The following is an 18,118-nucleotide window of genomic DNA, read 5'->3' as shown; positions in this document are numbered from 1 at the left end:
AAAAGTGAACTAGAACTTTCAATACCAATCAAATCAGTCTTCTCTGAAGTTCATACGAGCATACCTTCCATAAGAACCATATTTACCTCCAGGGGATAACTCACAACTCCTGCTCCTAGGCCCTGTGGGGTTGTATCAACCCCAGAGCTTTTATTATCTGATTTTTGAACTATTTTTATAAGAATAACTATCTCAAAATTTTGATTGGATATATTTGGGGAAAAAAGGGCGCGGGTGGAAGGCTACCTGCCCTCCGGTCACTTTTGACTCTTGAAAAGGGCACTAGAACTTCCGATTTCCAATCGATTGAGTCCCTCCGAAGTTTATTCTACAATCCATCCATCTGAAGTGGCTCTGGAAAAAATGAAACATTGTAGCCGTATGTTCATTACTATAGGCGACGCTGTAGTGTTGCCTCTGATAATTCTTGATGTATTTTGGACTAACCAAAATCTTGCTTTATGGAATCCTATTTCAATAGATTAAAAGCCAATGTACAGTTTATCTTCACAAGAGAAAATTTACTTACAGCTTCAACAAAAGGAGATAGTATTAGTACCTTTGGTTTGGACATATCTCGGTTTTAATCGTCGGTTTATTTTATTTGATGATTAATGCTGGAGTCTATACACGCGCACCATCAGCTGGGAAAATTTATTTATAGGGTCATTATAGGTTTATTCTACATAGTAAAGGGTTATATAAAATTACTGATGTAGGTCATAATTACACATTGCTATGTATGTATGTAATCACAGCCATTGCTAATTTGAATTATAGGAATGTATAGTCGCTTGCCCAGCAATGTTTTGGATCTTTTTCATTGTCTAAGATACCAGTTAACCTTACGAGGCCTGACCTAAACAGAGCAAATTGGAAGATTCTGAAGACTGCTTAATACTTAAAACATTGTAATAGAGATTCATAAATTCTAATCATCTAAAAGGAGAAAAAATTTACTTCAAAAAATATTATGAAAATTATTACTAATTCAGTGTAGTTAAATATTGCTCTAAATTAGTTTGGGAAGACATCAATCGAATTATCTGGTTTTATTTATACTCTTTAGAAATAAGAGAAAAGTAAGCTACTGTTACCGCGTTACTGCGCTCACCTCTCATGAGCTATTCAGTTTACAGAATGACTTAAAGTTGAAAGTTATTTCATAGCATATCTTTTTTATTAGTATGCAGTTGTATCACAAATGAAACTACACAACGTAAATCCAAATGATGGGCTCATCACATGTAAACCAAGAAAAGGAGAGGAAATAATTAGAACAGAAGATATTCTGCGAGTTCTTGAAGAAGAAGGGGATTCTGTAGCACTGGTCATGCTTTCAGGAGTTCAGTATTATACAGGTAATTGCTACATGTTTTAATTTTGCCCTAAATTTATGGTAAAGAAGACTTTTATCATATATTCTAAACCATACTTTGAGGCTTACTCAAACCAAACGGGGTTTCATCACAGCAAGATGTTATTGCAAGTTCTGATGCTGTTTGATGATTATTTTTTTCCCCTTCGGTAGTATCATTTTAAAAGTGTTTGAGGACACACTCAACGATATGATAAAATCAAAGTAGCAACAATACAGTTTTACATGATAAGCTAAAAACGTAATAAACATCATAAAATTACGATATGATGTTCCGATTTTGATTTTACTCCCCAGTCATTCACGTTAACACTTCTAGCAAACATACATACATATAAATCGATACATGATATCGCACTGCATGCTCGAATAGGCAATTAATCTCTGCTCGGTAATACAGAGCCCGGGCTCAATGCCAGCCGGCTTAGGACCAAAGGAAGGATCTTGCAGTCAAGAACCGTTCTTAAACAGTGGAGTAGATATAGTGCACATTAACAAGCTGTTAGTGACTCCACGGAACTGTTCTAGGGGGAGATTCTAAGGAATCATTGAGAAAAAAAATTCAACTGTGTAGTTGTCTGACAATGTTGTTTCAACAAATAACGTTGCACCTTTTAAAACAAATTTGGTTGGAAACTCTTTTGACGAAAAGCTGTTGTTAGAACCATAAAATTATTATTATCAGTACGGTAAAGTGTTTCTTTGTTCTTTTTAAGTAATTGTTTTTGCTTTTGTAATGTTATAAGCCTACTGTATATATTCTTTCTAGTAACAATTAATACCCGCATAACCGATTCTCGTACATTGTCTTTTTTTGTTTATTGTGAGCTTTTTCGACTTAACACCTTAAATTAGAAATTATTTAAATTAGAACAACTGTAAACTCAATATTTCTTTTGCAATTAGAAAACAAGGAAGGTTTTGTCACCTTCATTGGAAATTTGTTTTACTTTTGGGCAAAACTAAAGAAGAAAATTTACATTCAAATCATTGAATGAACTTTGTCATTGAACTCTCTCTGAAAATAATCTAGTGAATAATCCGGAAATTCATTATTTTATGAATGAACCAGAAAGTTATATTTTTTGCTGTGAAAAAAGATACTAGTTTCAATAACATTATTTCATTAACTCTACAGATGACGATCGCTGTATATGTGATCGAAATATCTGTACTTTTTTTTTTTTTACTGTCAAAATTAATGGATTTATCCCATTTGAAAATTTATTTGTTTGTTAGGTTTTCTGCTATATAAAGACCCAAAATATATTCAGTGATCCTTTAAGCTTTGTTTCCTTCTCCACTGTAAGTAACTGAAAAACTGTATCAAATCAAAATAGATCGCAGCGTAGATTATGCCAACACAGGTAGGCAGGCAGTTTATTTGAATTAAAAAATCAATATTTTGAACTATCATCAAGTCTGAATAGTGACGATTCTAAGTATGATTCAGAATTTTCTCTTTTATCAAACAGTTCGTGGTAACGAACTGTAGTAAGGAGCGACCAGGCTCAATAGTAACCGAAACTCTAAAAAATGGAATTTTGATACCAATAGTTACATCAAAAGAATCACATTTTAATGCTGATTTTAAACATATAAGTTTCATCAAGATTAGTTATACCCATGAAAAGTTACGAGTCTAAGAAAATTTGCCTCATTTTAGAAAATAGGGGGAAACACCCCCTAAAAGTCATACGATCATACGAAAATCACACCATCAGATTCAGCGTATCAGATAACCTTATTGTAGAAGTTTCAAGCCCCTATCTACAAAAATGTGGAATTTCGCATTTTTTGCCATTTAATGTAAGACAAATCACGGAGGCGTGTTTATTTGTTTTTTTTTGTTGTTTTTTTCCCAGGGGTGATTGTATTGACTCAGTGGTCCTAGAATGTCACGAAAGGGCTCATTCTAACGGAAATTTAAAGTTCTAGTGCCCTTTTTAAGTGACCAAAAAATTGGAGGGCACCTAGGCCCCCTCCCACGCTCATTTTTTCCCCAAAGTCACCGGATCAAAATTCTGAGATAGCCATTTTATTCAACATAGTCGAAAAACCCAATAACTATGTCTTTGGGGACGACTTAATCTCCCGCAGTCCCCATGGGAGGGGCTGCAAGTTACAAACTTTGACCTGTGTTTACATATAGTAATGGTTACTGGTTTGGGAGGATATTTGAGGGGGAAGGGTTACCGGGGAGGATCTCTCCATGGAGAAACGTCTCATGGGGGAAGAGATTTTCAATGGAGGGGGCACAGGATTTTCTAGCATTAATTAAAAAAACAATGAAAAAATAAACATGAAAAGTTTTTTTTTACTGAAAGTGAAAAGTAGCATTAAAACTTAAAACGAACAAAAAATATTACGCATGTGAAGGGTTTACCTCCTCGTAATACCTCGCTCTTTACGCTAAAGTAATTTTAGTAATTTCAACTATTTATTCTACGACCTTTGTGATTCAGGGGTCATTCTTAAGGAATTGGGACAAAATTTAAGCTTTAATGTAAAGAGCGAGGTATCGACGAGGGGTGAGCCCCCTCATATACGCAATAAAAACACACGAATATAGAAGTTATCTACATAATTTAATTCGTAAGTTACGTATATTTTGTACTTATGAAAACGTTCGTAAAAATTATAAGTTATAGTTGCCTTTTTAAGTAATCAAAAAATTGGAGGGCAACTAGGCCTCCTTCATCGCTCCTTTATTCTCAAAATATTCCGATTAAAACTATGAAAAGCCATTTAGCCCCAAAAAATTAATATGCAAATTTTGTTTTAATTATTTATGCGCGGAGAGCCAAGATCAAACCATGCATTAATTCAAAAACGTCCAGAAATTAAACAAAAAAAACAAGTTTTTTTTAAATGAAAGTAAGGAGCGACATTAAAACTTAAAACGAACAGAAATTACTCCGTATTTGAAAGGAGCTTTTCATCCTCAACGCCCGGCTCTTTACGCTAAAGTTTTTTACTGTTTTAAAATGTAGAGTTAAGAAAAAGAGTCAAACTTTAGCGTAAAGAGCGGGACGTTGAGGAGGAAAAGCCCCTTTCAAATATGGAGTAATTTCTGTTTGTTTTAAGTTTTAATGTCGCTCCTTACTTTCATTTAAAAAAAACTCGTTTTTTTTTTGTTTAATATCAAAAATAAAAATACATTCCTTGGAATAGAAGTTCTGAGTTAGATGTTCTGTTTAATAGTGACCAGCATTTTTGTAGTAATTTAATTTTGTAACAAAATTCTCCGATTTGTGTTTTCAGAATTTATCTCCCATAAAAAATAGAAAAATTTACAAAAAAATGCAGAAATTTTCACGAGGAATGTATTTAGATTCATGACAGTTACAACAAATTGACTGAAAATAAAATTTATCTACAATTCCATTTTTCTGAAAACATGAAATGAAGTTAGGCTCTAATTCCCCCAAAGAATTTGGAACAAATCTTGTTCCCCAAGGAGAACAACTATCGCAGTTCTTACCTCCTGATAGGTTTAGTGAACACCTGAATCCCTCGTCTGGTGTGTGCCCTGCTGATAAAAACTTACAGAAAGCAGTTCTTATTAGTCACACATCTCTGTAACTTCAAAATTCATAAGCAAAACATTCTTTCCTTCAAAAAATTCGTTTATTTTTGGTATAGTCGACATACAGGAAAAAAAAAGTTGTGACAGCCAAAATCTTTTTCAGAGCAGTCTAAAATGCAAGAATTTCATTCGGGGAAGGGTCATTCAAAATAATGAACAAACTAGAGAATTGTACAGAAAGTATTGAAAATTATAAGGGAATTATAACAACATGAAATGAGAGGAGGAGGGAGGATTTTCTAGCACCTCTCGGAATTTAATCATGCGTACTTTGGGATGTTTACGGTTCTTTTTATTGTGTTCAGCAAAGTGATATGCAACAGCTTATTGCATGACCAGCAGTGATAGTTCCTGGAATTAAATATCCCAAGTGCTTGTGGTAGGACTAGAAGGAAGCAGCCCACCTGGTGTGCAGAAGATTTCAAATGCTCGACTATTATCTGTCGCAGTCATGTGCTAGTCTTCCACCATGCCACAGCCAGCAACTTTCCCATCTTCTGCAAAATTTCAAAATCTACCTAATGGTTGAGGTATATAATTACTATAAATTTTGCAAGTAAGCTGAGGTATTCCACACAACTAATTATTCCCATTTTACTGAATTTTAGAATTGTTAATTATTACCTTGTCTTCCCAGGCCAAAAGTTTGACATAAAAGTCATAACAGAAGCTGCAAAAACGAAAGGATGCATTGTGGGATGGGACCTGGCCCATGCTATTGGCAACGTTAAGTTGGCTTTGCATGAATGGAACGTTGACTTTGCAACATGGTGTAGTTATAAGGTAATATAACGTTTATAACGTTTATAAGGTTATAACGTTTATTCGTTTATTATCCTACGTTTATTCTTTATAGTTAACGTTTATAGTTAACGCTACTACGTTTATTCTTTATAATTAAACCAACAAAGAATTGTGTATTTGAATGTACAAAGTGTCGCTGAGTTTATATAATTTTATAAAAGGCTTGTTGAATTTTCTGTAAGACTGCCGATGGCATTGAAAACATGTGTGCCAAGCCTGTCGACGAAAATTGCTTTTGTATTTCGTGTCTGTTTCTTGCCCGAAGTAAATAATTTTCCGAATCAAAAATGTTAAGAGGTATCGAGGATTCTTGGAAAAGTTAAAATTCTTGACATGAGAATGGTTTCGTGTCTCAAGGTTTGAGAAATAAGATGAAGAGTTGCGGAACTCCGAAAAAATGATTTGGTTCTTGTATTATAAATGGGTTGATTATAAAAGAATCGGAAAATTTAAAGACCTTTGTAGGAGGAAAATACATCATCTCAAATATTTAAAAAATATTGCTGATACGTCTGATTTGCTAAAATGACATATATGAATATGGCCAAGCGTTGAAATGTATCTACAGAGTGTATATTGTGGCATATAGTTACCCTCTTTCTTAGGGTTGATATCAAAGTTTCTGAATAATAGAGTACTAATGAGAGCAGAATACATTTTATGAATATAGTTAGTGGTATTATTGTTGCCTTTCTTAACTTTGACTGCAGGAAGATGTAAACATGCAAACGTGTGCAACACAAGTGTAAGGTCAGTTAAATGTTTCGTGTAAAATCTTATTGAACATAAAAAAAAGGGATTTACAATAGCTCTGATTCACTAAATGTATTTCGTGAGATGTTTTAATGCCTTTTTGGTGCACTTGAGTATGGTTAATGTTTCTTAATTATGATTTGTCATGTCTTATGGTGTTCGATTAAACTTAATCCGCTGATTATAAAAACTGGTTACTTGGTTGTAACTATTTTTTACCCTGCAATAAAAAATATGTCAGTAACCTATAAGGGTAATTACATTTTTTTTAAAGAGTAAACATTTTCATGTCAATGTCTCATTGATTATGAAAAATGGTTGCTTGATTAAAATCATTTCTAACCATACATTTAAAACAAATGTATCTCAGTAGCATGCAAGTGCAATGACATTACTTTTGTTAATGAAAAAATGTTCGAAAAATCCAAAGTCTATTGAAAATTTCTTAGTCCTGAAAAAAAATCCAAGTGGTAGAAAAATAAATCTTATATCGTGGAAAAAATCTAAGTCTTTAAAAAATTTTTATCCTGAAAATAGTTCCTTCTAAGTCTTGAAAAAAATTCTGAAATAAAAGTTCTGAAGAAAAAAACAACAACAAAAACATAAAGTTTAGGGTTTTATACACAAATCAGAAAATTTAGATTCCTCATATTTGACAATATGTTTTTATTTGGGAGGGGGAGGAGGGAGTTAATTTTTAAGGGAAAACCGAATGTGTTCGGAATTAAAAGTAAATGAGGTTTGCTCAAAGAGCTAGCTTCCGGGCTTATGCATGCACTTTTTAGGTGAAGACATTGCTCTTTACTTTCTTCTGGAGGTCAAGGTTTAGAGTAATTCATGGATTTAACTCAGAATTAATTCCTCGTCATCCCTCTAAAAGTTTCCAACTGATAGCTTCAATCGATCCTTAATAATTAATTATTAACTTTTTATAACATTTATAACACTTTGACTTGAGGGGATAAAAATTTCTAAATATTATACTAGAATCTACGAGCCAATATAATGAACCATATTATTGTGTTCTAAGAACTTTCCAGTTTGTAGTTAATTCCGAGATATTAAAATTTATGTTTTATGTTTGGGTATTGCCCTTACGTAGTCCAAACTAAAAAAAAATCTTTAATTCAACGTTCACTTCATCCCTTTAACAAACCAAAAAAGCTTTGTTTCGATAACTTTATCTAATCGTAAGATTAGAAGAAATATGTATTCCTAATGATTACAATTTTTGTTTTCTGATTTTGATTCAACCTACCAGCAGGTTCCTCCAACCTACCAGCAGGGACTTGAAAAATATTCAAATCATCCATAATCCAAATTCAATGATAAATCCGCATACCATGTCAGTGAGCCACTGTAAAGACAAAAAGAGGAAAGAAAAGTAAAGAAGAAGTGAAAAAAGACAAATATTTCGAAAATAAGAACAATGAAAAATAAAATAGAAATAAGAAAAAAAAACAGCAACAAAAAAGAAAAGGAAAAAAAGAAGAACATAATCTCTTCTTGGCTTCTTATATATTTCAGCCATTATTCGTATCAAACTTAATCTTATAATATTAATCTTATAAGATTTTAATCTTATAAGATTAGATTAAAAATAATGTATAGGATTATTTTTCAACAGTTCGTGGTAACGAACTGTAGTAAGGAGCGACCCGGCTCAATAGTGACCGAAACTCTAAAAACGGAATTTTGATACCAATACTTACATAAAAAGAATCACATTTAAATACTGATTTTAAATATATAAGTTTCATCAAGATCAGTTATACCCATCAAAAGTTACGAGCCTGAGAAAATTTGCCTCATTTTAGAAAATAGGGGGAAACACCCCTTAAAAGTCACACAATTTAAAAAAAAAATCACACCATCAGATTCAGCGTATCAGAGAACCTTATTGTAGTAGTTTCAAGCTCCTATCTACAAAAATTTGGAATTTCGCATCTTTTGCCAGAAGACGGATCACGGATGCGTGTTTATTTATTTTTTTGTTTTTTTTTTCCCTAGGGGTTGATCGTATCGACTGAGTGGTCCAATGTCGCGAGAGGGCTCGTTCTACCGGAAATTAAAAATTCTAGTGCCGTTTTTAAGTGACCAAAAAGATTGGAGGGCCCCTAGGCCCCCTCCCACGCTTACTTTTTTCCGAAAGTCAACGGATCAAAATTCTGAGATAGCCATTTTATTCACCATAGACGAAAAACCTAATAACCATGTCTTTAGGGATGACTTGCTCCCCTGCAGTCCCCGTGGGAGGGGCTGCAAGCTAAAAACTTTGACCTGTGCTTTCATACAGTAATGGTTACTGGGAAGCGTACAAACGTTTTCAGGGGGATTTTTTGGTTTAGGGGGGAGATTTGAGGGGGAGGGGGCGTTACGTTGGAGGATATTTCCATGGAGAGACTTCTCACGGGGGAAGAGAATTTCAATGAAGGGGGCGCAGGATTTTCTAGTATTATTTGAAAAACAATGAAAAAATAAATATGAAGAGTTTTTTCTTCTGAAAGTAAGGAGCAGCATTAAAACTCAAAAGGAACAAAAATTATTACGCATATGAGCGGTTTACCTTGTTATGCCTCACTCTTTACTCTGAAGTATCTTTAGTAATTTCAACTATTTATTCTACGGCCTTTGTGATTCAGAGGTCATTCTTAAGGAATTGGGACAAAATTCAAGCTTTAGCGTAAAGAGCGAGGTATCGACGAGGGTTGAACCCCCTCATATACTTAATAAAAACATACGAATATAGAAGTTCGTTACGGAAGTTCACTCGTAAGTTACGTATATTTTTACCAAAGAAAACGTTTGTAAAAAGTTAAAAGTTCTAGTTGCTTTTTTAAGTAATCAAAAAATTGAAAGGCAACTAGGCCTCCTCCCTCGCTCCTTTTTTCTCAAAATCTTCCGATTAATTGCAATTAATTAATATGCAAATTTCGTTATAATTATTTATGTTCGGAGAGCCAAGATCAAAACATGCATTAATTCAAAAACGTCCAGAAATTAATTTAAAAAAAACATTTTTTTAAATGAAAGTAAGGAGCAACATTAAAACTTAAAACGAACAGAAATTACTCCGTATATGAAAGGGGCTTTTCCTCCTCAACACCCCACTCTTTACGCTAAAGTTTCTAACTGTTTTAAAAATGGAGTTAAGAGAAAGAGTCGAACTCTTTCTCATTTAGTCGGTCGACTAAATGTTTCGACTGACACATTTACAAAGACTCCAAATTGTCCAAAACAAGGCAATAAGAATCCTTTACCTTTTTTAAAACACCCTAGAAAGACAAAAGAGTTATCTGAAACTAAAATATCAATTTTATTTCTTGATATTCTTCATTTACAACAAATTTTTCACCATAATATAGGCATATGGTTCTTAGAAATCCAATGTAGGGATATTTTTTTCAATAAAATGAAACTCTTGGTTGAAAATAAACATAGTCATATATCAAGAGCAAGGAATAAGTTTTTTTCCTTTTATTAAAAATGAGAGACTAAGACTTAGTTTAAGATATCCCTGAGATTCCTTAAGATATCCTTAAGATATCCTTAAGATCTTCCTGAGATTGCCAATAAATATAAACTACTTGATTTTATAAGTGAGTCATTATCACTCTGTACATATAAAAAGAAATTGAAAGATATAATTCTTTCTGCCTATAGTAACGGGGACTGAATGTAAAGTTATTTATTTATAAATTAGCTTATAAGTCCCATCCGTGTCTCCATGAGTCGATTTTTTCCCCGCTTCTTCTCTCTCTCTCTCTTTCTCTCTTTCTATGTACTCCGTGTGAGTTATTGAGGTGTAATTCCTTCTTCTTTTTTCTCTCTATATTGTTAAAGGTGACAAAACGAGTTGCCTCCCTGTCTCCTTTGTATAAAATTTATGTATATCGTTTCTTGTTTAATAAAGTCAAGTCAAGTGAAAATGTGAAGTAAAGTGATTGTATTTCTGAAAACAGTTGATCAGCAATGTCTTATAAGCGAGTATGTGAGTGAACCGAATCAGTAAATAATAGAGGGCCTTGGGTTCTTTTCCTCTAACTGTCACATGTTTTGTAAAATTGCAAAAAATACTGTTGGCTTGTTAATCAAGCGGTCTTATTACGTCATCTGTTTTAAAAATAGCTGAAGACAGATGAGCAAGCCATCATACAGAGAGTTCATTGACTCCACTCATGGTGTATGGGAACCTGATATGGAAAGTGTATGTCTTAAAAATAACTGAAGACGGAAGAGCAATCAATTCTTTCAACGGTCCAGACGAGCCATAATCATAAATAAAGTGTGATCAAGCGTGTGCTCATTGACTTTCCTACACCTCAGAAAAACCTTAGACATTTACCAAGGAACCTATTGCATTATTACTCAAACGGGATATAGTACTGCTATTCGCCCATTGTTTACATTGCTATTGAGAAACATATGGACATTTGTCACGGGAAAGTTTTCTGCTTAACAAAATGACTGTCTCAAAATGGCTATCTCGAACTTTGATGGACTATACTTTGGGGGAGAACGGTCCGCCCACTTTGCTCTTTAGGTAGGGAGCACTTTTCCACTGCTAAGCTAAAAAATACACCTATATTGTTCGAAAAGTTGTAATACTTTGAAGAAAAACCTGGCAGATTATTTTATATATGGTTTTATATGCACATAACTTATTTACGGTAAACAGATTATTTAAAGACGTTTTAACTATATTTTTTAGTATTTGAACTCTGGGGCTGGAGGAATATCCGGTATATTCGTACATGAATTGCATCATGGCAAAAATCATCATCCTCAGCTTCTTGGATGGTGGTCTAATGCTCAGTCAACGAGATTTGAGATGAGGAAAGAAGTAGATATTGCAGAGGGAGCTGACTCTTTCAGACTTTGCAATCCACCACCACTTTTAGTTGCACCACATATGGCAAGCCTTGAGGTACAATTTATTGTATTGTACTTTACATAATCTTTCATTTTTTATTCTTTTTTGATGGTCAACCTGAATGTTCACATTTTGTAATAGCAATTTTAGATGGTTTTTCATGTAATAAAAAGAAATATTAATTTATCGTTTCTTTTGATTTGTTTTCTCTTTTAACTTACCTGGTTTAAAAAGGCTTAAATTTTCAAAAATACTAGGTTTAACCTTTTTTTTAGAACTGAAAGATGTAAATATACCACCATTTTCCTTAGTTGTATTTTAATAACAGCTTACCCAAGACATGAGTTATTTTCTCTTTTCTTTCAAGATATAACGAAATTTTTATTTTTTAATAATACCGAAGTTCTGAAACCTCATTCTTTCAATATCAGCCTTCGTATTTTTCTAGATACTACTACTCTCTGCATCAATAAATGTTTGAAGAGGTTACCAAAAATAATAAGTATAATTATTCGTTTGCTATTTTTCTATATTTGCTAGTTTTCTTCCACAGGGCAACCTCTCCCTTTGTGTAAGAAACTCATATAAGGAACAAAAACTAATAAGGAGCAAACCGCTCCAAACTGAGAAGCGGGTCGTAGAAGCATTTCGAGCCGTTCATAAGAATGCATAGAAAGTGAAGAGCCGATTAAAACCAAAACGCTTATAAATGGAAACCAAAGAAAAACAAATATCAGTCAATAGAATATGTTGTTTATCTTGATTATTAGTATATTAAATTCATTAAATAGAGATAATAATTCACTAGATGCCTAATTACTATTTAACAAAATATATGTTTTATTAAAAATTGGAAAAATCCAAGACAAGGTGCTAAAACAGTGAAAATTAAACAATGAAATTTGACATATCTACCATCTTTAAGTCTGAGGTTATAGATTTCTGCTTATGAAAATAAGAAATTTCGTATTTTTCAAGAGTAAAAAAAAACCTCTTTATTCCAAGGTGTTTTGACAGTGTCAGGTGTCGTATGACAGTTGTCGTTGTCGTATGGGCCAGTTGACATGTGGAACAGTTCGTTCGAACTTAAATTTAAGGCTCTATCATCCCTTCTCAACATTGACAGATATCACAGCAAAGTGTTGAATTTAAAATGTTTTAATGTTTAATTTACGTTCAATTTCTGATCCAATAGGACCAAAATATTAGTGAGTGAAAATGACGATATTATCAATGGGGTTGGATCTTCCAAAAATCTGTTTATATAATCTCCTATTTTCAGAAGATGTTTAATGCTGTAGTACTTTGGTTATACAGCATTATATAGCTATGCAGATGTGGATGTATATGGGAGGTCAAACATGCAAGGTCAAAAATGCAAACCTGCCTATTTCGTCTTAGATGTGGCCATGCAAAGACAAAATCAACACTTTTCCAGTGGAAAATGGCTCCATCCCCAAACTGTGACACTTGTGGAGTGTATGAAGATATACGCCACATCATCTTTAACTGTAGAAAATACGAAAAAGAGAGAGAAGTACTAAGAAATTGCTGTGAGAAGGCATTTAGTGCATTCACAATGCGTTCTGTTCTGGGACATCACACGTCTCCTCCTTGGGCTAAAAAACTAAGTACAAACCTATTAGGTAGATTTGTTAAGACTACTGGTTTGGTTCATTCCCTATAATTTTTTTTTTTTTTTATTAATTATTATTACCTGTTTAATAGGATTTTTAGAATTGCCCCATTTATCATTTTAGATATATTTTATCGACATTTGGTTGTATTGTTATTGGTTATAATGTGTACAAATTTGTATTAATTTGTATTATTGTGTTGTACATGTATTTTAATTGATGTTTGACAATGTATAGTTGCAGTATTTTGATTCCCGTTTTTCAACGCAGGCAGTTGCTGCAGGCAAATAACCCCCCTCCATTAGCAAGTCAAGCGATACTGTTCTGGCTCAGTGAATAATGACTAAGTGACACCCAAGCAAGCTAGTGATCATAGAAGGCACAGAACAACTGAGTGATACGAACGCATATGACCTATTGGTCGAACGCGTCAAACCCCAAACAACAACAACAACAAACATGCAAGTAGCCTCGAAAGTGCATTTATGGCCCAAATAACGGAATTTCTGTCAAAGGTTAAAATCAAACTTATGATAAGATAAGTGCACAGGGGATATAGATTACATTCTAAAATGTCCTCAGAATGCACTGGTCAAACTCTAAGATAAAAAGAAATGTGTTAAGAGAAGAACATAATCCCCCTCATTTGCAAAATCATTTCGTGATAGTTAAAATTTGCAATCTTAATTTGTAGTGTTACTCTTTAGTTTATCTGAATAGAAGACGTTCTTGACAGTTCAACTTACTAATAAGGATAGTAATATCATCGCCGACGCATTCATATTAAATAAGTAAGGCGGATGATGGAGTTTTTACATAACTAGGACTAATTAAAGTAATCTTTGTCTCTTTGGCGGGGGAAGGCTTATTTCCTTCTCGTAAACTGTTAGAACAGAGAAGACTTTGAACTAACTTAAAAGAGCAGCTTATCTTGTAATAATCACTGTAATTTCTCCTACCCTAGTTATAGGCACTGTCTTTAGCTAATGCCCCTATAAAAAAATCAGAAATTATTTAAAATTTGCAACAAGTACCCCAAAATTATTGGCGGCAGGCTAGTTACAGGAAACTAAATGATGTGCTCGTAACGAGCTACAACACTTTCTTTAAGGTACATATTTTACTGCTATTTCAAAATTATATTTTTTTCAGATTTTTGATCAAGCTCCAGAAAGTGAACGGATGGCAAAGCAGTACTTACTGACAGGATATTTAGAATGGTTGATATCCTTCCTATTGAAGGATGAGGTCAAAATAATAACTCCTGCCATACCACGGGAACGGGGATGCCAGCTGTCTTTCGTATTTAAAAGAGATTTGAAAGAGGTTCACAAGGAGCTTGAATCACGTGGAATCGTAGTAAATATACTATTTAAATCTTTTGTTTACTATTTGAGTACGTTAAATAAAATCACTGTCTGCATTTCTAAATTCTGAGCAGATCTGAGGAAAAAAGGATTTTCTAACTTTCCAGTAACTTCCGTTTTTAACAACTAAATAATGGAAACAGATTGAGGAGCTAAACTTCAAACCTAATTTGTGTCATTTTGTAGTTTTTTTTTTCGGAAATCTATTAAGGATAGCTGACCATTAGACAATGTGGAGCATACCAATTGTCTCAAAATTGTTTTCGCTACTGCTGTTCAATTTAAACACAAATCCCTAACCTAGAAGAGACAACGTGAAGCTAGGGAATCACAAAAAGCACATAAGAACAACAAATAAAAACCTGTTTAATGGAAAAAGCAAATCATTATATACAAAGATATACTAAAAAGATGATGGATAAGAGGGAAAGGGAGACCATCTCAACGTGGGTACAAAATAAAACAAAACAAAATTGATGCATCTCAATCCTCATTTTCAAAAACCGCAGGCAAAAAAAAACAATCTTTAATATTTCTCCCTTCACTTCAGTCGAGGTAGTCGAGATTACTCAATCGGAATCCTTTGTTCCACTAATATTTAGCTGGGAATAACGATAATTGGTATATAATTGAAAATCTAAACTTCTCAGAATTAACAGAAGGAATCCAATTTGTTCTGTGCCTAAGAGTCAAAGAAGGGGGGGGGAGGGGGGGGGGGAATCAGAACATATTTTTTTAATAACTACCACAACTTTGTATTTGAAAATGCCATGGGGAAATATTAGCTTCTGTTAAATGTTTTAAATCTAACAAATTCAAGAAAGAATAGTGTTTCTGTTTCTGATATGTTTCAAAATTTGGAAGGTCGATGGCTGGTCTCACTGCTTCATTTTGAAGTATCTGTAGTAGTTTTATGTGTGTCCACAAATTAATAAGATAAATCATTGAAAAATAACTCAAATAAAAAGCATTCACGAATGATAAATTATTAATAAGATAATGAAGTAATTTTTAAAAGATGGAGGACCAAAAATTCTATGAAAGGTTTATCCCTAAATGACCAATACGGTTTTTGAATGACTTGAAGGGACCAATAAAAGTATCTAAACATCGATTTGATACGACATATCGATATCGATATGATACGACTAATCTTATGCTTACCAGCTGAGTTATGAAAGTAAAACTTATAGTCAAATCTTCAATAGATGTAAATAAATCCTTCTTTTTAACAGGCACAGTTGTGTCATCTGCAAAAGGAATTGGAAGACTATTATTATCCTGTAAATCGTGGAAGATCATTAATATATTTAAAAAATAAATGGGGGCCTAATATTTAACCTTGCAGGGCAGTAATACTATTAATGGCATTTCAATTATTCAAATGTCCATTAATATCTACATTAAGCTTACATCCATAAAGATATGATTTTATGACCTCCCTTTCCTTGTTATACCGAATTTTAGGTTTAAAAAAAAAAGAAAAGAATTTCATGGTTAAAAATATAAAATGCTTTTTTAATGTCATACCAAACAGTAGAAACACTAAAATTACTATCTACATGAGAATTTTCTTTCTAATAAAAGAGGTGCAACGGTTAGTTCTGTCGAAAAGCCTCCCCTAGTTTCAAAGTGATAGGGAAAAATTTCTGTCATCTAAATAATTAGGACCCCTCACCCACTGAAAATATTTTCTAGTACCTTGAATAATGAATGGTGGCAAGACTGCACTGGGACAGCACGCATGTATTAGCCTGGTCTCATTTAAATACTAGTATTACACGTGCAATTCCCCATCTATTAAGAGATATACATGAGCGAAAACATGAACTATAAATATGAATGCGAGGTCAAAAATTTAATTCATCAAAAGCTTTGGCTTCTTATCCAAACATACAAAATTCGTTAAGTTTAATGTTATTCATCAAAAGTTAAGAGTGTGAGAAAATTTGCAAAATTTTTGAAAAATAGGAGAATTTTTGTCATAAGATTTAGCAAATTAGAGAACCTTACTGTAGAGGTTTCTAGCTCATATATATAATAATGCGAAATGTCGATTTTCGCCACAAGAATTATCACGGACGCATGTTTTTTTTTTTTTTCAGGATTGATTGTATCGAACGGATGATTCTAGATAATCCGGAAATGGCTCATTCAAACGGAAATTAAAAGTTCAAGGGCTTTTTTAAGCGTCCAAAGGGCTGGGGAGCTCCTAGTCCCCCCCCTCTGTGCTCCCTTTTTTCCCAGACACTTCCGATCGAAATTTGGGATGGTCCTATGGTTCAACATAGTTGAAAGGTTTAGTAACTATGACTCAAGACAAGGGCACCCACGGGGAGGAGAAAACAAGAGGGGCCATGGCTCCCTAGAAACCGCGAACTATAAAATGTTATGACGAGACGAAAGGGAGACGAGTCAAACTTACGACATTGCTTAATAAAACTGAACTTTAGGAGTTCTTGTCTTATTTTTCATAAGTAGGCTATTGTACTGTGCATTCTTTTGTAATTACTTTTTTTATTACTATATGCTTTTACTTTAAGTTACGTAGCGCCTTCAGATAGGGTTGAAATATTGACCGTTTTCGTTTTCATAAATTAATAGTTTCATGAAGTGTAGTTAAATAAAAAAACAAGTTTTTTTAACCGAAAGTAAGGAGCGAATTTAAAGCTTACAACAAACTGAAATTATTACCTATATAAGGGGAACTTCCCCCTCCTCAACTCCTCATTCGTTAAGCTAAAGTTTTCAAGCGCTTTAAAAAAGTAATTTTCCCAATTGAATAGCCCCTGTGTTTGAGCAAATTTTAAAAAATTTGGACAAAAAGTCAAACTTTACAGTAAAGAGCTGGGAGTGAGGGAGGATAGCCTCCCTCATAAGAGAAATAATTTCTCTTCTTTTATGTTCTAAAGCTGCTCCTTACTTTCAATTGAAAAAAATTGTTTGTTCTTCAGATCATACCCAGGCCTAATTAAGATATGCTGTGGGGTACCGGCCATTTAAACCCTTGGTTTCTTGTTGTTAAATTGTATATATCAGTTATTGTAAGTTGCTTGATAACGCTCCTATTTTTCAATTTTTTTTTGCTTAAGAATTAAAATGTCGGATTACAATAAAAGATTGGGACAAAATTTGAACATATGGTCAAAATTAGTGATGAACAGTGGGTATTGTTAAATAAGTCCTTAATAGTATTTTTACTACAGATATTTTTATGGACGAAATAGGTATTATTCATATGGATAGAAATTCTTTGTGGTTTCTGATCTTCTATGTGGCTATGTTTAAATACATTGAAATATCGTGGATTTTATAAATTAAAAAACAGAAATATTGGTATCTAAAATTAGTGAAAATAAAGCTCTTGGTAGCATTTGCCCCCCCCTCCTCCTTCCTCAAGCGATTTCCTGACAAGGCTTAAATTGGGACTTTTTCTACTTGGCAGGTGAATGTAATATTTTATGCAGCGTAGAGAGATATTGTCAAAATGATGATTAAATTTTATTTAACTATTTGACAAAATATGGTAAATAACTTCAATTGCAACCTATAAAAACTCAAATGTTTTCGTCTATTCCGACCAACAAGTAAAAATTGATAATCTTGGCGTGGGTATTTTTCAATTGCAAGCTCATCAAAAAATTCCTAGAAAGGCTAAAAATATCTGCATCTAAAGCTGTTGAAAAATTTCAATCTCCTGATTCCTCAAGTTCTTGG

At 33.3% G+C, this 18,118-nt stretch overlaps 1 protein-coding gene across 1 annotated transcript in view; it reads left to right on the top strand.

Moving 5' to 3' along the window:
• Window positions 1–18,118, top strand: part of LOC136032861 (kynureninase-like) — a 65,770-nt gene that overhangs the window by 46,714 nt on the left and 938 nt on the right. Inside the window, exons 5-8 of the mRNA XM_065713275.1 lie at window positions 1,187–1,361; window positions 5,605–5,750; window positions 11,236–11,451; window positions 14,187–14,393. Coding sequence (XP_065569347.1) covers window positions 1,187–1,361; window positions 5,605–5,750; window positions 11,236–11,451; window positions 14,187–14,393 — 744 coding nt within the window. The remainder of the gene's footprint in view (window positions 1–1,186; window positions 1,362–5,604; window positions 5,751–11,235; window positions 11,452–14,186; window positions 14,394–18,118) is intronic.

This window comes from Artemia franciscana, chromosome 11 (genome assembly GCF_032884065.1).
Source record: "Artemia franciscana chromosome 11, ASM3288406v1, whole genome shotgun sequence".
NCBI lineage: Eukaryota > Metazoa > Arthropoda > Branchiopoda > Anostraca > Artemiidae > Artemia > Artemia franciscana.
This window is presented reverse-complemented; position numbering and strand designations above follow the sequence as displayed.